Source organism: Lingula anatina, chromosome 1 (genome assembly GCF_051362555.1).
Source record: "Lingula anatina isolate TDL-2025a chromosome 1, LinAna3.0, whole genome shotgun sequence".
NCBI classification, from domain to species: Eukaryota; Metazoa; Brachiopoda; class Lingulata; order Lingulida; family Lingulidae; genus Lingula; species Lingula anatina.
In genome coordinates, this window is record NC_141767.1 from 53,497,563 (window position 1) to 53,522,940 (window position 25,378).

Sequence of the window (25,378 nt, forward strand, 5' to 3'; positions counted from 1 at the left end):
AAACACATATTTGTTTCAATCTTATATTTTACGACAATGATTTAAATAGCAGTATTGAAATTGATAATTTGCGACCACTACTCAAGAAGTTTGACAGTTAATTAAATATTAAATTCTAATGGGTTCCAAGTGCATCTGAATTCAGTGCACAAGTTGGAAGTGTCAATGTCATACATACTTTTGATGAACACTACTGGTTTTTTCTCAACAGGAAACTATACAAAAACTAGCTTTGTAATATTTTACCATACAAAGTACAGAGCCACTTGAACAATTTCAGTACCAAGAATAGGTGTGACCAAAGAGAATTGTAGCAAAGTTCCTTGTGCACTACCAAGTATTTTGAAAAATATGTAAAACTGCTGTTAAACCTGAAAAGACCCCAATATACTTCTCACTATCATCTTTTTATAATGGAAAGAACTGACTGCTATCTTTTACAGTAAAATGAGGAAAAATATTTTTTGAGTTCTTAAAATGGTCACAAAAGAATCCGATATTTTATTTATGGAACCTTTCAAATAGCCATTATAATAGATTTAAAATATAATACATACATCCACTTGAAACACATAAAAGCAGTTGCTATTAAACTTGATAACCCTTTGCAAAGATCACAGAATTCCAGTTACTGCTATGACATAATTTCAGTCAAAACTTCTCTGCCACAATTTTTGATGAGCAATACAGATGACTGGACTTGCATGCACAAGGAAATACATTCCAGCTGAAAGAGGGACCAAAGTGAATTACCTCACATCGGACAAAATGATCTTCATCAGGGCAAGTTGATCCAGATTAGTTTGTGTTTACAAATATAGCCAATTAGCCCCTTATACATCATGGACTTGTTACAAATTTTTCTTCTTCCACCTGTTCCCTTGAACTACACAAATTTACTTGTAACTTACTATAAAACAAAGACAGCGCTGCAGGCGAGTGAAATCAAGCACCTTGGTGGGTTTGCTGTCCTATAATGTATGGGTGGGAATCAAAATGCATGATGTATTTCTACCATGTCCAGATATTATTCCTATCCATGTCTAAATGCAATCTACACATATATCAAAGATTTTCTTTTAAAAAAAGTGGCATGTAAGCATGATGGAGATCATATATACAGCATGACCAATAATAGACATGAATAAGGAAACTTGGACTGAAATTGTTCTGCTATGCAAATATTACAGTCTACCGCGCCACATAGTTGGAAGCTGAAATCTAAGCCTTATGTTTGGCAACTAGAGAATTCAAGACAACTTCCCTTGAAACCAATTCCACTGCATCTCAGCCACATGGTTGGTAATAAGGTACTACAGAAAAGTAAACAGACACCAACTGCAGTAACTTACAGTATTTACAAACAGCCGGGGCCATATAGGTAATACATTTTATAATAGGTATCCAGTCCATCTACCGTTAGAAAGTTTTACGATGCACTGCTCTTACTCCTTCTTCATCATATTCTCTCTTGGAAACCCACATCTTTTTAAATGTGTCCAAGGAAGCCAATATGGAACCACTGGAATTAAAGATTTACATTTTGTCAGTCACTTCAACAAACAACCCATGTCAAGCATCATTTTCTGCTCATGCATATTATACATAGTGTGAATAACAACAATTTGGAATTTCACATCACTTTTTTTTTCATTAAGTACACACAAGCATTTCTTACCCAATCCATGTGGAATATAATCTTTCTTGTGGAGCTGATATCTGAAAACAATATTTATTTGTAATTAGCAATGAGGATCTCAACAATTGCTTCGGATGAAATAAATACATCCATCATCAAGAAATATGCTTCTTAATTTCTCATTACTTAAAAAATATAACATCAATATCACCAGACAAATGAGGTGTATTTGGGCAAATCTGACATAAACACTGAAAATCTAAGTGGATACTGTGGCAATAAATCACAACTTTTATTTCTGACAATCACTTTCATGTTACATCTACCTTTATTTTTATGTCCTTTGGTGCTAATTTCCTGACTTCACTAAGCAGTCGATCTCCAAAGCCTTTGGGTAAAATAAATATCTTTTATTTAAATGTGACTAAGTCTCCTTAATGCCAACTCAAATATCAAGTTTTGATTATTTCCAATGAATGTAATATACCAGTTGTTTTTTGATTATCTAAAAATAATTACAGATTTCACTATTCAAACCATGACTGATTCAATTAAAAATGTAAACAAGTGGATTTGAAAATAAATGCCTGTTGACATATAATCTGTTTATCTTGGAGACAGTCAACCACTGAAAGTAATAAATTTACTAACCCCTAGACTAATAAAATAAAAGTCTTCTACTGAAAATCTAAAATTTAGACAGGACAAAATCTTTTAAGAAATATAATTTAAATACAATTGGGAAAATCTAAAGTATACATCTTATCATATTGAAACCAAATTTTTACCAATAAATATTACCTTTAAATAATGTTGACCCTCCTGAGAGGACAATGTTGGACCATAGCACCTTTCTCAGATCCATGTCAGACTTGCGGATTGAGTATGCCAAAACCTCATGTATTCCTTCAAATTCCTCACCAATTAAATCTGGCCTAAACAAAAGTTCTGGTGCTCTAAATCTAGCAGGGCCAATCTGGAAAATAAAAAACACAACTTGTGTAAAAGAAAAAAAAAAGGTATATTGATTATTCTTATTTTCTTTTCATAAAAGTCTCAGTCTTGTGGTTGATAATGGAAAAATTTCAAAGATGTAAACTCAAAGTAATTTTTCACTGACCTATGCAGATTTGAGGGGGTTTTGCACCTGATGAAAAATTCCATTTCCTAATGATAATCATTTAACATATCAATATTGTACGGAAGTGCAAAGCCATTAATATATGCCAATTACCCAGTTGAAAAATGTAAACAAAACAGTTAACACTCAAAGATATTATGCTACTGAGTAAACAGATATTTAGGGTTGTTTTATACCTCTAATACACTTCCATCTGGAAGTGTATATTGTGCCTTTTCAGTCTGCATGGTTTCATCTTTTTGTGGGTTTATTGATAAATAACATGCATTCTGGAATAAAAATCTGAAGACATTATTTTGGCATCTTTATCTTAATGCAAACTGAGCTGCAGTGACTGTGTTTTCCAAAATGGTATCAAGCTCACAGGCAGCATAACCTATACCTTCATGTTATCAACTCCTTTTAAGTTTCAGCGACTTCATTATTTAACTTTTATATTTTTTTCATAGTTTTCCATGCACATTTTGAATTTTTGTTTTACTTAGAGAGCTTTTTGAAATCACACATTAAACTTATTCTACTCAAGGGAATGTCTACCTCTTTGATTTGCCTAACTATCTCTAATTCTGCAGATGTGTGAAAGTTCTGTCCTTCTTTCCTTAGTAGCAGTTTGAGGTATCTAGTGACATCTCTGCCAGCTATGTCTGACCTCATGATACTGTGGGGCATGGCAAAACCTTCATAGATGGGGACAGCGTGTGTGACACCATCCCCAGAGTCTAACACCACTCCTGTTGTTCTACCAGTAGCATACCTAAGAACCAAATTTTAAAGTGAGTATAAAATGAAAATAAATATACAGCAAATATGCTTTTTTAGATAAATGAAGTTCTGCTTTAAAGGCGAATAGGTTAAAGCAATAATAACTCTTCCTTTGAGATTCAAAATTCCGCAAGAAATACATTCTAAACAACACACGGAAATATATTATATTGCATTTCACCACTAAAACGGCTGTTATTGTAGTAAAACTAAAAACTGTGCTTGTCAATAGGGCTTTCGGTGCCTTTTTTCCCGGTCATCAAGGCATTCGTTGCCAAGGATTTTGGCGCATCACGTGGATTCTCGCGTGCAGTCGAGACCAAAATAACACAGGCGCATGACACAATCCTCAGACGTAAGTTGCGAGTTTTTGTACAGTGTGTCGGATAACGAAAAGCCCAGAACTGCACACGTTGTGAATATGAGCAATTAAGACGATTATATCGCATGAATCTTATTTTATTGCAATAAAGTGTTGTTGTTGTTGTCTGCTTTTCCCGCGGTTTTAAGTAGGTCATCAGAAAACCCCGCTCGATATGCTATGTTAGAGAGGGCTCCGTCAGTTAAAATCACTTAAGAAATTTTAACAAAAAACCGTACGTTTAGGAAAAAAACCCTGGATTAACTTTGAATGCAGGAATGGGGTCGCTGACCATTGGTGAGTACGGGAAAATTGCCGTTTACTCCAGGAAAATCCAATTTTTGGCCAAAACGAAGAGTTATTATGACTTTAAAAAAACAAAACAAAACAAAAAAAAAAAAAAACAAGGTCACGCCTGAAGAGTACACACCTATTTGGAAAAAAACAGGACAGATGAGACATGCCAAATGAACAATATTCACTATACACAATAGCCTGAACAATCAAAGACACAGTTATCAAGGCCAATAAAGAACAAATCACTAGCACCCAAGATTTTCAAACAAATAACACAGCTCTTTTTGGCCTTGATAATTTTCAAATACATACTTACAAGCTCAAAACAGCTTGCATTGAAATAAATAATGCAGGTACATTGAAGGTTTCGAAGAAAAGTTCTGCAGCCTTTTCTCGATTTCTTTGTGGATTCAGTGGAGCTTCAGTTAGAAGGACTGGGTGCTAAAAGACAGAGAAACAAAAATGAAGCTGTTAATTACCCTTATTTTGTTGAGTATATAGGTGTCACTGACATTTTGTGGTACTGCCCAAAGAATATAGGTTTTTATTAACTTTTTATTGCATTCACATCTCTATCTCTCTCCTTTCTTAAAGGGTGTCGGTTTTATTTCTTAAAAAGATTTTGAAAAACTGATCAAAGGCAGTCTTACAGAAAAAAAAAGACCTATCAAAATAGGAGAGAGAGAGAGAGAGAGAGAGAGAGAGAGAGAGAGAGAGAGAGAGAGAGAGAGAGAGAGAGAGAGAGAGAGAGAGAGAGAGAGAGAGAGAGAGAGAGAGAGAGAGAGAGAGAGAGAGAGAGAGAGAGAGAGAGAGAGAGAGAGAGAGAGAGAGAGAGAGAGAGAGAGAGAGAGAGAGAGAGAGAGAGAGAGAGAGAGAGAGAGAGAGAGAGAGAGAGAGAGAGAGAGAGAGAGAGAGAGAGAGAGAGAGAGAGAGAGAGAGAGGAGAGAGAGAGAGAGAGAGAGAGAGAGAGAGAGAGAGAGAGAGAGAGAGAGAGAGAGAGAGAGAGAGAGAGAGAGAGAGAGAGAGAGAGAGAGAGAGAGAGAGAGAGAGAGAGAGAGAGAGAGAGAGAGAGAGAAACTCACCTCTTCTGCAAATGTTTGAAGTTGATCCTTAGAGTAAATATACTGCCATATTCTCTCCATATCATTCCAGTCATTTACTATGCCATGTTCCATTGGATACCTTATACTTAATAATCCTCTATGTTCCTTAAATGTGAATTAAAAAATAATCCATACATGTTTTCTTCAGATTTGGACCCCCACCCAAGTTTAGGCCAAAGGGAAAAAAAGTAACTTTTTCACCCATAATTTTATACGTAGCTGTATAAGAAATGATTTTGCTGATAATTAATTAAAATTACATGTGTAATGCCATGTATTCTTTTGTGGTAGACAGACAGAAAAAATTAATTTTCCATAACTGTCAATAAATACAAAATATTTGGAATAAACAAGAACTTCATTTATTTGCAGTCATGAAACCCCAACTGTTAGAATACCTCTGCTTTTGGTCCAATGAAGATATCTCCCTCCAGAGCACCTGCCATAACCCGGACATGTTTAGGTCGTCCAATACTAAAATCATCATGAGAATAAGACATGAATACTTTTAAAAAGTAAATGGAGAAAATGATAGAATTTAATACATTGAACCTGCCTCTGAGCACAATCTCAGTGGTCAAATGTTGATCAAAACCATTGAAATACCCAAATATTCAACACTGTGCACTTTTAACAAGTTAATGCAAATACTCACAAATTGGGAAAATGATATTTGGGTATCTGATCACCAGCAAAGCCTGCTTTGATTACACCAGAACCCTGAAAGTACATTTAAAACCATTATAAATCAAATCATGCCCATATAACATTAAGTCACCAACAGAGACATGCCAAATGAACAATATATAATATGCATAAGGAATATTAATTTTTCAATTAGTGAGAGGAAAAAGTTTTACTATTTTATCACTTTGAATTGAGATTCTTTACAGTTCAAATTGTCACTGTTACTCAATATTGCATCTGTACAAAGTAAACTAAATAAATAATAATCTAAAAATTAAATAATTAATATAAGGCACTCAAAGAATAGAAAAGAAATCCACCGTCGACGCCAGCTGTTGTGTCATATTATTACTAGTTCGGCATAGATAGACATTTCTCTGTTAACGGAATAAACAACATATTAGAATGTGACGGCAGCATGTGTCATGACTGTCATGAATTTGTGGAATCATTGAATGTGAATTGGAAAATATATCCAAAAATGACTCATATCTGACCCAATTTCAATTATACAGATCTGCTTCACGGGCGCATAATTTGTCCTCGCAATGTTATTTTGGTGTACCATACAGAATAGCAAGGAACTTACATTGTCTATAACAACTGGTTGATTCGCAATCACATCATAGGTATCCATCGTGCAGTTACTGAACTGTCTTTTCTCCCTCCCATACACAAATTTTGGCACTTCCTTTGCCGCTGCACGAGTCTGCGCACCTTTACCGGAAGTTTACGGTGACAGGAAACATGTTTTTATTTGTTTATGCTAAAGACATATAATTTTGAGGGAAATCACATGAGATAATGAATTATTTTTAGAATACACATGAAAGGAGGCCTTGTAGTTGAAACTTTTAATACCTCTCGTTAGTCTGTCGTTTTACTTGGGTGGTCTCCTAGAGGAAGTGTATGGCTCTTCCGTCTATTACCCCCAAGCCATGAATATGACTTATATAAAATATTTGAAAATAAAGCAGAAAACTACTTTCTTAACAAAATGAACAATAACCGATTAAAAATATTGTAAAATGCTATTTTCTGAAATAATGGGTGCATATTACTTAATTTGAAAATAAAACATGATCAATGTGTTTTCTTTGTAAGGGGAAAATGACACTTCTTTAAATAGCTTTAAACAGCAAGATGGAGGAGAGAGGGGAGCAGTATTTCGCTCCAAACTTCGGTGGTATGGGTGTTCCTGTAACACCTGCAGGGCTAGAAGCGATTTATAATGCTTGTAGAAGACTGTATCCCGAACAGCCCAACCCTCTTCAAGTGACAGCGGTCGTCAAATATTGGTAAATATTATAAGTCGTTGCACGCTCGGCTGTCACCTTGATTGGATAGTAAACGATTGTCGTAAAATCGCTAAATGATATTAAAACCGGGTGCATAAACTTGAAAACCACCTACAACAACCTTGGACTACCACATTAATCCAATACAATGCAAAAATAAACTATAACAAGTGGTTAAAGCCTTCAAACCGAATGTCGTAAAGTCCCCATATACCTCCATAGAGACAATAAAATAGAATAAGCTTCTGAAACAAGAAAAATCCAGTTCCAACATAATAATCGAAATAAAATACTGCCGGGCATCGGAGCGGCCTAAAACTTGGCACGCTTACCGCTAATACTGCAGGCTACATCATCCCGTCGCTCGTTTGTAAATTCCGTGCATGGCATACGTACAAACAAACCGTAAAAAACAAATTCTCGGGGTGTCGTTGGCTAGGTCCACTCAACAATCCAATTCAGGAAATGACGTAACCGCAGAGGTCGCATTGTCCAATGGCATGGCTTCTTTTTCGTAATGGTAGGTTAGAGTGGACCTGGCCAACGACACCCCGAGAATTTGTTTTTTACGGTTTGATTGTGCGTATGCCATGCACGGAATTTACAAACGAGCGACGGGATGATGTAGCCTGCAGTATTAGCGGTAAGCGTGCCAAGTTTTAGGCCGCTCCGATGCCCGGCAGTATTTTATTTCGATTATTATGTTGGAACTGGATTTTTCTTGTTTCAGAAGCTTATTCTATTTTATTGTCTCTATGGAGGTATATGGGGACTTTACGACATTCGGTTTGAAGGCTTTAACCACTTGTTATAGTTTATTTTTGCATTGTATTGGATTAATGTGGTAGTCCAAGGTTGTTGTAGGTGGTTTTCAAGTTTATGCACCCGGTTTTAATATCATTTAGCGATTTTACGACAATCGTTTACTATCCAATCAAGGTGACAGCCGAGCGTGAGTCGTTGCTATTTTTTAGCTTCACAGTCTCATGTTCAACCGACTCACAATGACTTTCATCTTGGTGATACGACTAAAGCGTACACGTATTTTTTCATTTTGACTGAGTATATTTGTGTAAAGACCCCATTTATTCAATAGCAGGAAATTGACTTTAGTGTGTGGGGATTTTATTTCACAAATCGTATTGTTTACCGTTCTTTGATAAAGTGGAAAACATTTATTTGAAAAATGTCAAATGACACTTCTTAGTTCGAATTCTGCTACTAATCTTATTTCTCTGTCGGATTTTGTCAAAGTTTTATTCATATCATATGAAATTTTGAGTTTTATTGAATACGTTAAAATCTTATTGGTGTAATAAAATAAATCACACCGTGATCGAAAACATAATTTACTAAAATTACTTTTATTTCTTTTGAAAATGATTTCAGGAAGTCAAAGGAATTAAAATTTTAGTAAATCGAAAGCTTCATTATTAAGTGAGTTAATAAGTAAATAAACAGAAAAACATTTTTGTGAATTTTGTACATAATTGAAAGATTTCTCAAATGGCTGCTAATTGTTTTTTATATTTGAGCAAAAACCACTGTTTATTTCTTACTCGATAATTTTTTTAAAAAAATATTAATTATGGTAAACAAACTAATAAAATTAAGCTTACAAACATTATCTTTAAGAAATGACGTCAACATGACAGTATTTTCATCCTAGCTAAATCCTATCTAGGATTTTCCCACCACATGAAACTTTCCAGATTTTTTTATCCTACTTACTATCATTGCTGAAACAATCCCTACACTGAAATTTCATGTTTTATAACATTTGCAATTAAATAATTTAGTAATAAATTACTTGCCAGGCACTTAAACCAACATGTCTTCCTGTACATTTCAGAAAGAAATTTCTACATCTGGTACATTTATCATTTTTAGGAATTCGGAAAAATAATTTGTATTTCAGGATCTATAGATATAGAAAATATGACTTTGGCTTCGTTCACATGGAATGTCTATTTTCTAAAAATCTATTTTCTATTCGCGCTATCTTATGATCACGGTCTGTGCCCTGAATATCCCGCCGCGTAATTACTGGCAGCGCGAGCCAGTTACTTATAGTAACTTATAGTAACTGGCTCGCGCTGCCAGTAATTACGCCGCGGGATATTCAGGGCACAGACCGTGATCATAAGACATACCGCGAATAGAAAATAGAATTTAGAAAATAGACATTGCATGTGAATGAAGCCTTTGGGACAATTTAAAATGCAGATATTATACCTGTTAAGGCTGACAGTGTGTGGATTTCTTTTAAATAGATAAGAGGATAGCCGCCATTGGCTCTGGCAATCTGTGATTTTTATAGCAGGAAAGCACAGGAATTCCCATGTCCATTTAATCTTACGTTGACATATTGAATATTTATACTACACATGCATTTTTTTTAGTTCCACATTTTTTACTCAACGAGAAAAATGCATATAAAATATGGGTAGTTTGAATTTAGGAGTGTGAAAACAAACACAGATCCAATGAGCCTGCAAGTTAAAGGCAAACCAGGAATTGTTTTCAGCTTCTGTCATTAATTCTCAGTAAAATTAGAAGAGGTGAAAAAACAAACTAAAAACACCTGATAATCTCCCCTTGTTACATTGCTGCTACAATAAATTAAGAGCTGTATATGGCATTACCAGTTTTTAAGGTTATCTGAATCTGAAAGTAGGTGACATCAAAGTTGAAAAATCTGTAAGCACAAGTGAAAATGAAATATTCATCAGAAGTGGAATTGTAACTTGGTTGTAAATTGTTCCAATCCTTTGCTTGCATATGTGTAAGTGAACAGAATGTTTATGTAACCATTAAATCAAAACAGACAGAGACATTTGTGGAGGTCATGTATTGTACTTGGAGAAAAGGAATCTGGAGACAGATTTGAGAGAAATGTAGGTCAGACGTATTCACTTAACCTAGGAGTAACCCATGCATTTGTTTTCAGTGAGAGGAGGATGTAACTAAACACCAGGTTAGCCGTGTTTTGTGTTTTGCAGGTTGGGTGGTCCTGACCCGCTGGACTATATCAGTATGTACGCCAACCCAGGGGACCCAGATAGGAATATTCCGCCACATTGGCACTATATTAGTTTTGGACTTTCAGATCTACATGGAGATGGACGTGTGCACCAGTAAGTTATACCATAGAACTTGAATACCCACTTCTTTGGGATAGCCCTATTATTTAGCCATTATTAGTTGTCTGAAACAGAACAACATAATTGCATAATTTAGAAATTCATAGTTTCATTTTGGATTTGTATATTGTTAGGGTTACAAGTAAACTCAAAAATTAACACTTTAGATTGAATACTTGTAAGAGTGAAAAGCCAACCAAATGTCATGGCATCATGTAATTTCAAATAGAATCCCTTAGAGAAATACCAAAAGACATCATTTCATATTACCTGAAAAATGATATTTGAACGGATTTTTCTGCTGGTTTTCTGTGCTTTATATAAATAGGGCAGATAAGTAGGTCAGATTTACAACCCAAAAATTAAAGAAAGTTTAAATCTTCAGTTTAAAGCTCTTTCATGGTTGATAGAGTGATTAAATTTATCCCTTGGCATGTTGACTTTATTTGATTCATACAAGAAACTAGTACAAGTGGTTTATATGCCCTACTGAGAACCCATGCTCCACCAACACTCGGTTCAAATGTAACCTTTAATAATTTAGTTTCAGAAGAAAAAAAAAGATAATAAATTTTGGAGAGTTTTTAAAAGAAAAAATTGATGGAAAGTCTTTTTGAAAGGAAACTTTAAACATTGTTCCCTTTTTCTTTCTGGTTATCTTTTAAACACAATTGTATTTAAAACGTTTTTATTGTCACTATCCAAAACAGAAGCCTAAATACAATTATCCTTGCCAAAGTTCAAATTTTTAAGAAAAAGCAGCTTAACAGTTTACTACAAAAATTAGGCTTGGTATTTTTCATCAAATTTTGTCATGTATTCAGAGGAGAACTCTGGGCACTGTGCTATTTTTGTTTTAGGTTCTATTGATCATATTAATCGTGATGTAATTACAAGTTTGGTCAGTATGTCATTGGTAATACTGTGAACTTTACATATACATTTGAATATTATAACTTATGCTATCACCCTTCTCTAATTGTTATCGTAAATGTGCTAATAAATTGATCTGATGATTCACTGGTAACAACCTGACTAGGATATATATATATATATATATATATATATATATATATATATATATATATATATATATATATATAACTACATGCACATTTAATTCCTAGGAAAGCACTTCAGTAAGTGTGGCAAAGATAAGTAGAAACACTCTGAGTAGAAATTATCAGAATTGATTATATTATTTCATATCAATGCCTCTTGCATAGCAGTCAAGATCTGGATATCTATGTCTGGCAAGCAGCTGTTAGAAAGTAGTTGTAAACTCTTAAATAAGTGTACAAGAAGGCAAGGAACTGCATACTTCTGGCAACATGGAGAGCACTATTGCCTTCTTAATTATTCAGCCAGCTTCACCTCAGGCTGATAGGAAGGTCAATAATTCACCTGTCTCTACTTTCCAGTTTGTTCTTAACTGAAAATAAAAAAAGTTAATTCCTCTTCAAAACGCTGTAGTTTTATACATAAATTGTTTATTTCTTTATATAAATTTTCATTTGTGTGAAATATAATCAGACAACTTGGGTGTAAAAAGTTCAGTTGGAAAGATTTTATTGAATAAGATAATACTGTAATGCCTCCAATTTTCTATGAGCATGATAACTTTTTTTACAGGAACACTGGCCCTGAAAGTCCTAGTGGATTTGGGTTTGAATTAACACTAAGACTGAAACGTGAACAGGGAGAAACTGCACCTCCAACTTGGCCAGCTGCACTGCTACAGGCACTTGCAAGATACGTCTTTCAGTCAGGTTAGATCGGCTGTTTTTTATACCAGAACTGATATGAAACAGTTACAGCAGACATATGCTGTGTATGTACTGTATTAATAACTGCTCTTTTAGTGAATATTATGCTATACCAATTCATCATTTTTGCACACTCTATAGATTTAGGGGAGGGGGGTTGTTGACATTTAGAAATGGTAAACAGCATGGGTATGTTTTATACTTACAAATATCATCTTATCTGTTTGATTTTTACAAGAAATAATTCTTTGCTGATGGCCTGAAATCAACCAATCTTTTTTTCAGAAAACACACTGTGTAGTGGAGACCATGTCTCATGGCATGCTCCATTAGATAACAGTGACTCTCGTGTGCAGCATATGTTGATGACAGATGACCCCCAGCTACAGCCTATCACCACTCCTCATGGAATTGTGAACTTTGTCCAGGTTAGTGGGGTTTACTTTGAATTATGAAAATCTTAAGAAAAGAAATAGTGAGAAATACAACTGCAGAGAATGTTAAGCATTGTGACATAGCGTTTGAAGTGAAAAAAAAGAAGCAAATAAAAGCAGATTTATTCTTATGCAGACCATTGTCAATGTTTAAGCAACATGGGCAATATTTTGCCTAATAAAATTTTTAAGTGAAACAGTGATAAATTTTAAAGCATACATTTTTCATTTTCTGTAGCCCAATTTAATATCACTAGTCTTTAAACAAAATTTCATCTGCTTTAGTTAATTATGCTTTTTCTTGATTTATAATATCACTCAGTGAGACATTCTCTCTTGTCATTGCCTGCTGAAGTGCATCTGTTAAGTATTTTAAATATAAGTTTGATTGACGAAAATGTAACTTGTAGTCATATAAACCTATATGTAGTCAATCACAATAATTGCTTGTACATAAAAACATCTACTGTACCATAAAAGGCAACAAAAATAAAATTGCAGTTAAAATAATATTCGTTAAACAGTTTCAAATTCTAAAAGCCTTTTTTTCAGATATACATGTTATAAATGTCTCATTGCATACTTTTCAAGGGATTTGATGTGAAAAAAATCAGTAGATTCATATACACAGTCTGCAATATTAATTTGAAAGTAATTGATGATTTCTTTTCATATCAGATTGTTGGTTGTTGTTCTGAAGAGTTAAAGGCAGCACAGCATTGGAATGGAGCTGGCGTGATAGAACTTTTAAAAACTATACCAATGTAGGTCATGATTAATCTTATTGTTTCTTCTTTTTTTCCAATTTAAGAAGATATGTGATATAATAATATAAATATAAAGTACCTGATTATACCAGTAAGGTATCTTGTAAAACCGGTCTTATTTGGGTTTAACAAGGTAAGTAAAATACCACGTTCTAAAACATCTCTTAAACTGTTGTGATCGTTGATAAGGTATAATTCCTTATGTTGCAGTGCTGGTGGACCCTGGTTAATTACGGAAATGCGTAGAGGGGAAACAGTATTTGAAATTGATCCTACGCTCCAGGTGAATAAGCTTTGAGAGAGAGAGAGAGAGAGAGAGAGAGAGAGAGAGAGAGAGAGAGAGAGAGAATGTGTTTTAATCGACAAATATTAAAAAGATGTTTCAAATACATCATTGAAGAGCATAAGTTATGATGTTAAGTAAATTATAAAGCAGTTACATTTTTGGTGCTGTTGCAAAATAATTACAGTCATTTTTTTCATGACAATATATTGATAATAGCTATGATATATATATTTTATGTTAATATATATTTATTTAAAGGATCGTGTTGACCAAGGTATTGAAAATGAAGGCTCCAACTTAAGTGGCGTGAGTGCCCGCTGTGCATGGGAGGAACCTAGTGACATAGATAGACATGACAAAGTGAACGAGGAGGAAAATAAAGAAAACAGATTTATAGATGGTGATAGAAGAGGCAGCAGTGACATAGAGAGGCCACACATATCTGCGTTTGGTGAGAATTTACTATTTTTTCACCAGTGTTCTTTTTTATGGACCGAAACTATGTTGGACATGTAGTAGACATGATTTTTTTCTTATTTAGATTGGAAATTCCTTGTTTTTTTCTTTTGGTTTTTCTACATGAAGCCCCTGGGTGCCAGGTCATATGGCCATTGGGTAATATCTTCCTACTTTACAACCCCAAACCATGTCTGATATAAAATATCTTGTCTAATATAGCCACCACCTGCATGTATCATTGCCAATTCTGGAAGTATTGCTGAGCTCTCCCCTAGATTTTTTGCTTGTAAAGGCACTAAAAGGAAAACAGTTACTTATTATTTTCAAACATACAAAAATGATTATAATAACATGACCTTGATTTTTTTTTATTTAGAATTATCATGTAACGGTTACATTTCCGAAAAAATTTAAAGCAAAGCTTTTTTGACTACTTATAGAAAAAAAGTAATGGCTATGCAGACCACTAAATTCACACATTCTGAAAAATCTACTGGTCCAAACAAAATTTTTATTGGCTGTGGGTGTTGCCGCAGACTGCATTATTGAAGGTATAATAATAACTTTTATCACTTATGTATTTCAAACATGTGAATTGATTTCAGAATCTGAACAAATCAAAGCCACATTGAAGAAAGGGCTGAACACAGCTCATCAAATCAAACAAGAGCCTGTAGATAATGAATACTCACCTTCACACCAGCCAGATCAGTAAGTATTTAATGGTGTGTTCGGGTAGCTGAGACTTGTTTAAGTTTTTATTTCACCAAGTGGCATGAGTGGCCACTTAAATCTTTCAGTAAGTTAATGGTCACTGGTGCACAGTTAAGCATTTGATTGAATGGACAATTTTGTATCGAGCTGTGTCAGATTGCTTTCCTATGAATTTTTGATAAAAAAAGGCTGCATTGTCTTTTCAGGTGTACTTTTACACCAAACATTTATCTGAAAACAAAGCATCAATATATATATAATTTTTTTTTTGCCAAATCTCATTTTTACAATCAATTTTCAATCTATTAGTAATTTATCAATTACTAAATAATGGTTTTTTTTTCTTTGTAAATGGTAAGAACTAAAGAAATTTAGATTTAGTTGGAAAATTGCAGTTGCAGTCTTTAATATTTGATGTTCAACTTTCAATCATTATTTGCCTGGCAGACAAACTGGTGGATCTAGAAAGGAGTCATTTGATAGTAATGTAAGCAGTGAGGGGCCATCTGAACTGTGCAGAACAAGAACATTGGATGCTGTGCATCTGAAGTTTAATGTGGAGGCTGGCTCTCTACTTCCCCTGGCTTTGAGGTATATTGTAATGACTGTTTATAACATAACATGTAATTATTATGCAAAACTGTGTATTTTTTTCCAACTTTGGAGCAAGTTTTTTTTTTTTTGTTTGTGTGTGTGTGTGTGTGTAACATGCATAATTATTTGTTTATACGAACTTGAAAAATAAAAGAGAGAATAATCATTGGTTGGAAAGGGCAAATTCATGATTTTCTTTGCTATTTTTGGTCCTTGCCCTATTTTTTCTCATCTGAATTAGACCATTACACAAGCCACACCTTGTTTTTCTAGGGGAAGATTAAAGCATGGTCGCCACTTCACATTTAAAAGTGCATTAAATGATGTTGCCATCACTCTGGTATCTTCAAGTGTATTAGGTGCAATAGTAGACGAGGAACATCCATATGGGGCTCATGGACCATGGCTGCAGGTAAGGATGAAACCATCTTATTGTTGATAGATATTTTGCAGAAAATTTTCATTCACTGTGCATATGTGAGCAGTGCATTTTGTGGGTTTCTGATAGTTAAGATCATGATGACTTAAAGAAAATATTCAATTGTTCTCTTGTAGGTGTTGTTTACTGATGATTTTGTGGAGAGACTGTTAGTCCAGATGGAAGAATTATCAACACCCGAAAATGTAAGAAAATGTTTTTAAAAATTACAGAGTAATGAAAGTTGGGTATATCAGGTATATTTTACAAAAATTATCATGATTTTACTCAGAACATGTTACCCCGAGATGAAATCTTAAAGATATCGTGCATATTTCCTATTTTGATTTGTTACAGATTCATCCTCCCAAAGTTTATTCTTGGCCAGAAAAAAGGCTGTGTATCACAATCATACCAGATGATCTGCCAGAAGGCCAAAGTTGAAGCTCATCATATCATGTCTGTACATGTTGTATGTGTACTGTATGTACAATATGTGGCTTGTGGAAAAGTTGGAAGTCAACCAGGATGGTGCTTCAATTGTATGGGGATTTGATGTTGTTCATCTGCTCTTTTTAAGCCCCGATTAAGATGCATTGGGAGAAGTTTCAAGAAAACTTTTTAAGTTGAATGTAAAATTCATGCAAAGAGAAAACTGGCATGAACTGTTCGCATTTGATGGCTTTGTCTTTATTTGTTCATTTGAAAAGGAATATAATGGGCGATTTTAATGTTAGAATACATTTTGTGCTTTGGAAAAGCATTTTACTTTGAAATTCATTTTTTTCTACTTTTGGTATAGATCTCCATATATTACTATTTATCAATATATTTTAAATGAGCTGTATATTTTTTCTATGTAGAATTTCTCAAGACATTTTACTTAAATTGCTAGAAGTAAAGAGAAACAAAATTTGCTTAAGAGGCCAAACATTTTACCATGACATTTTATATACACTTCATTTGTTCATTTCTCACATCTCCAAATGAATTTTTGAGAGTCACTCATATATGCAATAAACTTGTGTAATTCGTACTTGTGTTTTGTTATTAGAAAATTGACAGGAAAGGATGATATTATAATGATCAGTTGTTAGAAGTCTTTTTTAAATTCTCAAAAGTGGACTTATGTTCTGCACAAAAAACGTGTGATGTTTTCTTTCCATAAAACCGATTTTATAAGTGTCTTTTGGTATGTTTGTCCTGTTTTCACCACCAATTTTAGATGCTTTAATATTGAAAATGGACCAGATTGAGATTATAAAACAAAGCTTTTTAAACACAAGCGTAAGGGCTTGCAGCTGTCTTCGTCAGTCTGATGTGAGAGGCCACTGCCAGGTGGGTTATTTACAAGCCCGGTAGTCTGTAATTCGTGTAGTTGACCAAAATATTATTGGGTGCACCATGTAAAGAGTAAATTGTTTTTAATGAAACTAGTGGTACTGAGAACAATATCCACCTGGACTTCTGAAGCACTGTCTTAAAGATAAAAAACCATGCCTTTAATAAAGATAAAGGGTTGATGTACATCAAAAATCCAAAGGGCCAAACAAAATACATCAATAACATTTGCATATTTTCTATGTACACAAATTATACATCTTCCGATGCAAAAGATAAAGAGCAGTAAATATGGAAAGGCAAACTAAAGTCAGTATGTTCTTGTACACTTTCACCGTTCAACAACATGATATTTTTTAATTCGATCATCATATATCTTTACAGTAATTTTTTTCAGTGCTTTAAAATGATTGTAATATGTGCATTTTCTTCCAATATTATTTACATGGTTTATTACAATATTTAACTCCACCAGTAAAGGAGGTTATGTTGATTAAAGTGTTTGTTTACTTACTAGGAAAAGTGGACAAGATATCTTAAACATAGAACTTTGGAAATTTTAATGAAATTTAATAAGAATGGCAGTTATTCACAGGAGGGAAAGAATTAACATTTTAAACTGAACCATTGTCTTTTGTCATAGACAGAGGTCTGTGCTCTTTGTCCTATACCATCTCTTATCTAAAATACACTGTTTGATGATTTTTGGACTGACAGACTATGTATAAATGGACTTGACTCTACCTTACAAAAAAAAAAATTTAAATTCAATGTTGCTGGTTTGAAAGCCTAGACCTTATCTTCTAAGTCTCTTTTGAGGAGGAATTTCCTCATCACTGAGCCTTCTCATGCCTCTCCCCATTGGTTGCATGCCACCATGACCTCTCCCTCTCCCACCCCTGGCAGGCTGTGATGGGGGAGACAGACCCCTGTTCCGTCTAGTTTCTCTCACAGGAAGAGGTGGGGGTGATGCTCTCTGTCCTCTCATTTCTCGGTTTTGAATAGGGGGAGACACAGGTCTTGGCATGCCACCACCCCTGGAGTCTCTCCTGCCCCTAATGGGAGGAGGACTATATGTCCTTGGGGGTCTTCTTTCCCTTTGCTGCCTTAAGCCTCCTGGGGGAGATGGGGGTCTCTGTCCCCTCATCCACCTGCTGCCCTCTGGAGGTGGGGATTCCACCCTTGGGGGAGAATGTGCTGGAGGAGAAGCTTTCCATCTGCCCCTTGTTCTCATCCCTGGTTCTTGAGGTGATGGGGGTCTTCCCCCTGGGGATTGTGGTATGTCTGGGCCCATACCTTGTGGTCTACCTCTTGGTGGTGGAGAAGGTGTTCTCCTCTGTCCATACCCCATTGTGGGTGGAGGAGAGGCTGGCCTCCGACCTCTCATTGATGTACCTGACATAGGTGGTCTTCTTATAGGGGATCTGCTCCTACCGCCTCCTGGAGATGGTGGGCGCCAGCCACCCCTCTTGTTGTCAATGTACCTTGGGGATCTTGATAGGCTACGCTCATCAGGAGGTGACTGTGACCTGCCAGATGACAATGACCTTTCATCCCTGTCCATTGTATTGGGAAGTCTGTTGGTGAATTTAACAGGAGACTGTGGAAACCGTTGACTTCTTGCCCTTCTTTCAGCCTCTCCAAAAAACATAGTGTCTGCTGATCGTCTGGTTCTCTTTGCAGCCTCCCCAAAATCTATGGTCTCTATTGGAGGTCTAGTTCTACGTGCTGCCTCCCCAAAGTCAACTTCATCTACTGGTTTACGCTCTCTTCTCCTTTCCGGAGACTCTGGAGATGAATCTGGCCTGCAATGGCAATAAAAGCAATTCTAACTGACAGTTTCTTATTATAAAGATGTTTGTACAGATCCATTACAGAACTGATAGAAACCAGTAAACTCGATAACTTGCAATAGGTCAACAAATAAGTAGCACAATTTCGATATATGCTAATCTGTGTGTGTGTGTGTATGTGGGTGGGTGGGGGGGAGTGGGTTTAAAAAATTTAGAAAAAATTGCAAACAATCCACACCTATCTTTACAGGCACGAATGTTATGTATATAAATAATTAGTACTAGTTTCTTACACAGAAATAACATCCAGATGCCAAAAAATAAACAGAAAATAAAATCACGAAAGAAGAAAAAGGCATTAAAAATGCACCATCTTTAAATTTTTGGTCATAAATTTGACCTACTTATTTTTCCTCAAGTCTGCAAAGTGCATAAAATGTAAGTAGAAAATATCCATGCAAATATCATTTTAGGAAAATGATTTAATGAAACTGGTGTCTTTATGAAAAAACTATGGTGTCATTTAGTCTGGTTTAACTGCAGATCTAACAGCAAAAAGAACACAAAAGTTGTTAATAGTTATTAAACATTATTAATTGGTTGATATAACGAAAAACAATTACCTTGGCGTAAGTGTTTCTAATGGGGATGGTGGTCTTTCTTGATACGCAGCAGGAGGGGTAGTACTACGACGGCGACGAGTGGAAAAACTTGAACGTGGTTTGTACAGCTCTGAATTATCATAAATCTGAGACGGTTTGGCTTTAGTGGACTCTGTTGATCTAAAATTAATTTGATATACCTGTAAGCCTTAGAAAACATCACAAAAGGAAAAACATCTACATTTACCTAAATGTGAGGTAATGAAAAAAAAATTAATCTAATAAGATAAATTGTTTTACAGATTTTGTATCATACCTAGGAGTAGAAGAACGCAGTTGTCCTGGCTCTTGCTCACTTGATGTACTGGATGCAGGTGAACTACGACGACGACTGACACGTGGTTTATACAGGTCATCCAAGTCGTACCTCTGGGCAGACTGAGACTTTTTATCTGAATCTGCACCCGATCTGTAAGGAAATAAAAGAAATAAACATGTTGCAAATAGCATTTTTTCTACACATATTCTTTCATGTGTATTCAAATGTCTGTTAAGGGTGTACTGTTTGTGTTTGAAAACATTCTAAATTTACATCTCTTATGTGTAAATATCATGCACAGAATCAATTCAATCCCAATTCAGACTTTAAAAAAAAAGTACCTAAAGTCTGACAAATATTTAGTCATTATGTTTGTACAGTTTCATGAAAACTGATTGGAAATTGTAGAAGATTGTTAGGCACAACTGCATTAAGCTGAAGTGTCAATTGAATTCAATAAATATTGTGAAGAAATATAAAAACAAAATGAAAAAACAATGATTCACAAAAACATGACAAGGTCTGTCTGTGCAGTTTCACTGGGTCTTCCTGAAGTCTGTTTAAGTGCTGCCTGGCAAGATTGCTTCTACAATTTAATCCCAGTATACCCCATACCTTGTTTTGGCATGCAACAAATTCACAGTGGTAACAATGCCAACTACCCACAAAATTGATAATGAACTCGCTTAATCAGGCCCTGCTGAGTGCTACAAGTTTAATACCTGCTTGAAGTTCTGCTGTCTGACCTGGGAGTATCCAAGGGTGTAGTTGGTTCATCCTTCAAAGAAGACACCCTCCTTGACCGTCTCACCCCACCTTCAGTTGACTCTGCACGTGATGATTCGGAACCTACACTTCGAGGAGTATCTGGTCTCTGGGGAGCTGACGTGTCATCTGATTTTGACCTTGCCCCAGTGATCAAGTGACCTATGCTTAGCCCAGTGCTTATAGCAGACACATCAACAATGGGAATATTTGACTGTTCAGCTGAAAGTACAACTTCGTTGTCTGGTACAGAATATTCTACTTCATCCTGTGTTGGAGTCCCAGGCATGTTTTCATATCCGCCTAGACCCTGTGTATAGTCTGTCTGATTGTTGTCTGCCACAGTATATTCTCCAGACATCTCTACTTCCACCGTCTCTTCAATCACATCTGTGTAACCCTCTTCCAGTATATGCTGTCTCTTATCAGTAAAGATGGAAGTGAATTCTTCTGAAGTATACTTTCTATTCCTTGTCCTTTGCCTTCTTAAGGCCATTCTCTTTTCCATCACTTTTTGTTCTTTTAGTCTTTCCTTCAATTCCTCCTTGGTCTTAGATTTTTTCATTCTGTGTTTCTTGTCTTGTGCCTTCTTTTCTTCCTGTTTTTCAGATGAGACTTCTTCTGATTCTAAAACACAATGCAATATTGTTAAGTATTTTTTGTACATAAACCCTGCTCATATATAGATTTCACATACCTTTACAGTTTCAGCAAAACATACATGCTATAAATATCTAAAGATACAAATGTGCACATGATGCATCTTAACAGTTGTTTTCTTAATTTGCAAATGAAAAAAATCTTGACACAAAAGATTGAAGATTTTATTTCAAGAATTTTCTCTTAAACTCTTCTACCTTCTGTTGGCACAGCTTTTAAGGTCTCCTTTGCAATTTTTCTTTCTTCTCTTAGACGTGCCTTTTCTTCATCTCTCTCTTTTCTTTTAGATTCATATGCAGCCCTTCTCTTCTGGCGTTGCAAATATCGCTGCTCTTTTTCATTAGCCTCAAAGTAAGAAAAATAAATTTATTTCAAAAATAAAAATACTTGCTCTTTTTCTAGATTTTAAGAGTTCCATTGAGCTTACTTGTTTTCTAAAAGTTTAACACTTTACTTACAATGTATATACTTTAAAACCTGTTTTAAAGTTACTTACAACTCTGGCTTTTTTCTCTTCTCTAGTTTCTCCATCATCACTGTCACTGAGGTTGTAAGTCAAGGATATTAATTTTCTAGGTTTTTTCTCAGTAGCAGTTTCATCTTGTCTAAAATGATCTGCTGAGTCTTCTTTTGCTGGACAAGCACCTTCTGTTTCTTTCACTGAAAGGATAAAGATTTATCATGATTACATCTAATAGTCAAACTACCAAAATATGCATGTATTAAATATTTTATAGGCTCTGTACTCTGTACAGTATATATGAACACAGAAAGTTATATGATACTCTAAGTATAAACTATCCATAATTGAAATAATCCACGATGAATATCTTCACAATACGAATACCAAAACATCTTTACACAGTGCCCAAAAAATTCAAACAATAGGTGGGACAATACAGGCATATTCTTTGTTTCAACAAAAGAGTAAATAATTATAATTTTTTTTCATTAAATAATTATATCTTATAAATGTCCCCTCACCTTTCTTTGTTTTGACCTGTCCCTCATCACTTGAGCTATTTTCTTCTTTCTCCTCACTTTCATCTACCTCATTTTCACTCTCTGACTCTGATTCAGATGTCTCAAAGGAAGACAAGTCACTTGTGTGCACAGAGCTGATTGTCACATCTGAGAATTCATCCTCATCTACATCTTGCCAAGCAAATTTGTAGGATTTTTCTGGCTTTATTCCATCAGCATGGTCTTTCTTATCAGGCACATCTTTTTCTTCCCTAACTTTATTCTCCTGCTCCTTAGTTGAGTCAGACTGAGGTTTCTTAACAGGAGAACCACCACTTGTACCAGGTGTGGAAATGGGGAGTGGAATGTCTAGTGTTTCTAGAAATTTCTTAGAAGACTTTTCAGGAGACTTGTTTTGCTCTGACTTGACTTGGTCTTCATTTGCTAGCATTGGAAGAGAAGGAGGTTCTGGCCCAGGTTCAGGCTCAGGAGGGGGATCAATGTCCATATCTTCTGGTTCTGGTGGGAGAGGAGGTGCCTCTGGGGGCAAGGGTGGGGTGTCTGGCTCACTTGGCAGGGGAGGAGCAGATTCACTGGGCAGTGGGGGAGGTGCAGAGCTTTCAGGCACCGGAGCTGGTGGCAGGGGAGGCTGGGCAACAGGCTGAACAGCTGGGCCTGGTAGAAATGGAGGTTGCATGGTGCTTTGAAAGGGAAGAAACTGGGAACTCCCTGATGGGAAGTTTGGTGGGGAGAAAGACATATTCTGAGCACCAAATGGATCCATGTTCATTAGATTTGGTGGCTGGTTTCCAGAAAAACTGCCTCCAGGACTTTGCAGATCTAAAGAATACAAGGAAAATATTTTTAAAAATCCTTTTAAACAAACAAACAAACAAATTATAAGATTTGCATATTATCAGGACATGTGAACTTTAAAAAAGCAGACCTGTCAAAATATTTTTAGAAAAAGAGGGATACTACTTATCAAATTAATTAATCAATCAATCAAAATTGAAAAATAAATAAAAAATATTTATATTGCAATATCCTCACTGATTTGTTAAAGAACATTTTCAACATAGAATGCTGAAATATTAACTCAAGATATCAAAATGTATCTTAACCTGGAGGCATGTTCTGCATATTTGTGCAGTAATTTTTTAGGTTTTCCAAACTCTGTTGTCTCTGAGCATTCTTCACTTCCTCCAACTTTTTTCTTCTTTCACTGGGATCAATTCCTAGGAACTCACAGACCACTTTATCCACTTCTGGCTTGAACACTGTCTCAATCTTTGGATTAACTACCTGTTCTATAATCCTTTCAACTCCACTAGCTAGCATGCCAGACCTAAGTAGAACAAAATGATGTAACATCCAAAATGACTTGCAAAGAAAAACATGAAGTTTTTTTTTTTTTTTTTTTTGAAAGTTTGAATTGTATAACACTTGCTTCAGTATAGGAAAAATATTGACAGTTTAGAATTTATTTAAACACAATTTATGTATTACAATATTTCCTTTTTAATATCAAACTCTTAACTCAAAGGTAACTATACACAATTCTTACTGGTTTATTTGCCTTCTCAGTTGTTCTCTCAGTTGGTTTTTGTTTAAATCTGGGCTCCACTTCTGCTTTGAAAGAAAGTTTGTAACATAGTTGTCCACTCGTTGGCGAAGATTTTGATATGCAGGCTGAAATATTTTATTCAATTCTTATGCCATTGCACATTTCTATCTTCTATCAACTTACTTGAAATCATCATATAGAGTATATCCAATTATAGATTAAAAAAAAACAAAAAAAACTTTGCTATACATTTCAAATAAAGCATGTCCTCAGAATCTGTGCATACTGTAAAATTCATTCACATGGTGTCAATAATAATAATAATAATAATGATTGGCATACTTTAGAGGAATTATATGTTTTCCAGTTATGTACGTGGTTATAGGCTGCTCACTTCTTAAAACATTCAATCAGTACTTATGCCGTGTGCCCCCAAACTCATACAAGCAATTATTAAGTTTTAGAAGTTTCTATTTTTAATTTAGTTACGTGATGATTTTGAGTAGTGTCGCTGCTATTCCAATGTATCAGCTTTAAAATTTACTTACTTATTTCTAATGTTCACCCCTGAAATGAACTCCTAATTCTGCTCTTATTATAATTAGTGTCCTTCATGTTTCTTGTGAAAACATAAGTATTAGGCAAATTTTTTTTTTTTTTTTAAATAAATAGCATTATAGTAGAGACACTTGTGAGGGTAACCAATGGGGACTTTTGTTACCCACGAAAGTCTCTTTTTACTTTACTGAAATGTGATATGTGAAATGCTCATATTAATTGGTGTGATTCATGAAAAATTCCATTCCTGAAACTTGTGAATGCATACGGCTTTTTATTTTTTGTCCTGAATGTGACAGATTTTTTACGCTCACTGACACGTGCTAGTATTTCTTGCATTTCCAGTTAGATATGCATAGGGTTTTATTTACTGTGATTTGTGAAAAGATGATTTTATTTCCCGTACACTGTGATCACTCCCCCCCCCCCCCATGGGATCCTCACTTTGACAGTCGCCAAATAAATGAATTTACAAACCATTGAAAACCAAAGACTTGTTTTTGTAATGTTTTGTAATGTTTTTGTAATTTTGTAATCTTTGTAAGTTCCGATTTATCAAGAGGGTGACATGCGCACCGGGACAGTCGGAGAGCCACAATGACAGGTGCTAACATAACTACCAGTCATTCTACTTGTAATATCCAGTAACACTGCCGTCGCTAGCTTTAGTTTACCTTAGTATCAACATCTGCCAAACATTCTTTACGAAACTGATCGAATATTCCTTGTGATTTCAGTTTCTTCACAATCTCTTCTGTAATTCTTGGGTCGCCGGGCGGCAACGAGGATAAATCTTGGCTCATTTTTTGAATTGTGTAGGCTTTCAGCAAAAGAAAATTGGGGTTAGATGGGCGCCGCCATTTTGGATATGCACATAATTAAACATTTTGCAAAAGGGGGTGACAATTTCAATTAAATTATTGGAGACAAGTGGCATAGGT

General features: G+C 35.1%; 3 protein-coding genes across 5 annotated transcripts; 1 reads left to right on the forward strand and 2 right to left on the reverse strand.

Annotated features, from left to right (window-relative positions):
• Window positions 1-9: 9 nt before the first annotated feature.
• LOC106159136 (beta-centractin) lies at window positions 10-6,738 on the reverse strand. Its single transcript, XM_087002502.1, has 11 exons — window positions 6,580-6,738; window positions 5,959-6,023; window positions 5,702-5,777; window positions 5,283-5,408; window positions 4,517-4,641; window positions 3,318-3,534; window positions 2,957-3,049; window positions 2,441-2,615; window positions 1,966-2,027; window positions 1,679-1,719; window positions 10-1,522 (listed from the first exon to the last, which is right to left on the reverse strand). Exons 1-11 carry the CDS (start codon window positions 6,625-6,627, stop codon window positions 1,420-1,422), a joined length of 1,131 nt encoding a protein of 376 aa, XP_086858628.1. The 5' UTR covers window positions 6,628-6,738; the 3' UTR covers window positions 10-1,419.
• A 364-nt stretch (window positions 6,739-7,102) lies between these two features.
• Window positions 7,103-16,905, forward strand: LOC106158903 (suppressor of fused homolog). Of its 2 annotated transcripts, XM_013535066.2 has the most exons (12): window positions 7,103-7,288; window positions 10,291-10,425; window positions 12,064-12,200; window positions 12,483-12,625; window positions 13,310-13,395; window positions 13,609-13,681; window positions 13,943-14,135; window positions 14,749-14,854; window positions 15,305-15,448; window positions 15,725-15,863; window positions 16,007-16,075; window positions 16,227-16,905. In XM_013535066.2, exons 1-12 carry the CDS (start codon window positions 7,134-7,136, stop codon window positions 16,311-16,313), a joined length of 1,467 nt encoding a protein of 488 aa, XP_013390520.2. In that variant the 5' UTR covers window positions 7,103-7,133; the 3' UTR covers window positions 16,314-16,905. The 2 variants fall into 2 exon arrangements, with proteins under 2 accessions (XP_013390520.2, XP_086858622.1); XM_087002496.1 differs by lacking the exon at window positions 10,291-10,425 and having other exon boundaries at window positions 7,104-7,288.
• Window positions 16,906-17,349: 444 nt separating this feature from the next.
• Window positions 17,350-25,341, reverse strand: LOC112042385 (uncharacterized). 2 transcript variants are annotated; one of them, XM_087002475.1, is made up of 10 exons: window positions 25,112-25,341; window positions 23,880-24,004; window positions 23,437-23,660; window positions 22,334-23,152; window positions 21,846-22,009; window positions 21,547-21,694; window positions 20,671-21,316; window positions 19,922-20,074; window positions 19,627-19,785; window positions 17,350-19,015 (listed from the first exon to the last, which is right to left on the reverse strand). In XM_087002475.1, exons 1-10 carry the CDS (start codon window positions 25,238-25,240, stop codon window positions 18,007-18,009), a joined length of 3,576 nt encoding a protein of 1,191 aa, XP_086858601.1. In that variant the 5' UTR covers window positions 25,241-25,341; the 3' UTR covers window positions 17,350-18,006. The 2 variants fall into 2 exon arrangements, with proteins under 2 accessions (XP_086858601.1, XP_086858600.1); XM_087002474.1 differs by having other exon boundaries at window positions 20,647-21,316; window positions 25,112-25,336.
• Between the last annotated feature and the right edge of the window lie 37 nt (window positions 25,342-25,378).

Bases quoted from the DNA above. Each gene is read 5' to 3' on its own strand.
- LOC106159136 (XM_087002502.1), bottom strand. From the start codon at position 6,627: ATGGATACCTATGATGTGATTGCGAATCAACCAGTTGTTATAGACAAT. The intron at 2,616-2,956 runs GTATAAAACAAC...TTTATTTTCCAG, and splicing joins CAGATGGAAGTGTATTAGAG to ATTGGCCCTGCTAGATTTAG. The intron at 1,720-1,965 runs GTAGATGTAACA...TATTGTTTTCAG, and splicing joins CAAAGGACATAAAAATAAAG to ATATCAGCTCCACAAGAAAG.
- LOC106158903 (XM_013535066.2), top strand. From the start codon at position 7,134: ATGGAGGAGAGAGGGGAGCAGTATTTCGCTCCAAACTTCGGTGGTATG. The intron at 13,396-13,608 runs GTAGGTCATGAT...CTTATGTTGCAG, and splicing joins CTTTTAAAAACTATACCAAT to TGCTGGTGGACCCTGGTTAA. The intron at 15,864-16,006 runs GTAAGGATGAAA...GTTCTCTTGTAG, and splicing joins CTCATGGACCATGGCTGCAG to GTGTTGTTTACTGATGATTT.
- LOC112042385 (XM_087002474.1), bottom strand. From the start codon at position 25,240: ATGAGCCAAGATTTATCCTCGTTGCCGCCCGGCGACCCAAGAATTACA. The intron at 24,005-25,111 runs GTAAACTAAAGC...AAAATATTTCAG, and splicing joins TGGCAGATGTTGATACTAAG to CCTGCATATCAAAATCTTCG. The intron at 23,661-23,879 runs GTAAGAATTGTG...TGTTCTACTTAG, and splicing joins CTGAGAAGGCAAATAAACCA to GTCTGGCATGCTAGCTAGTG.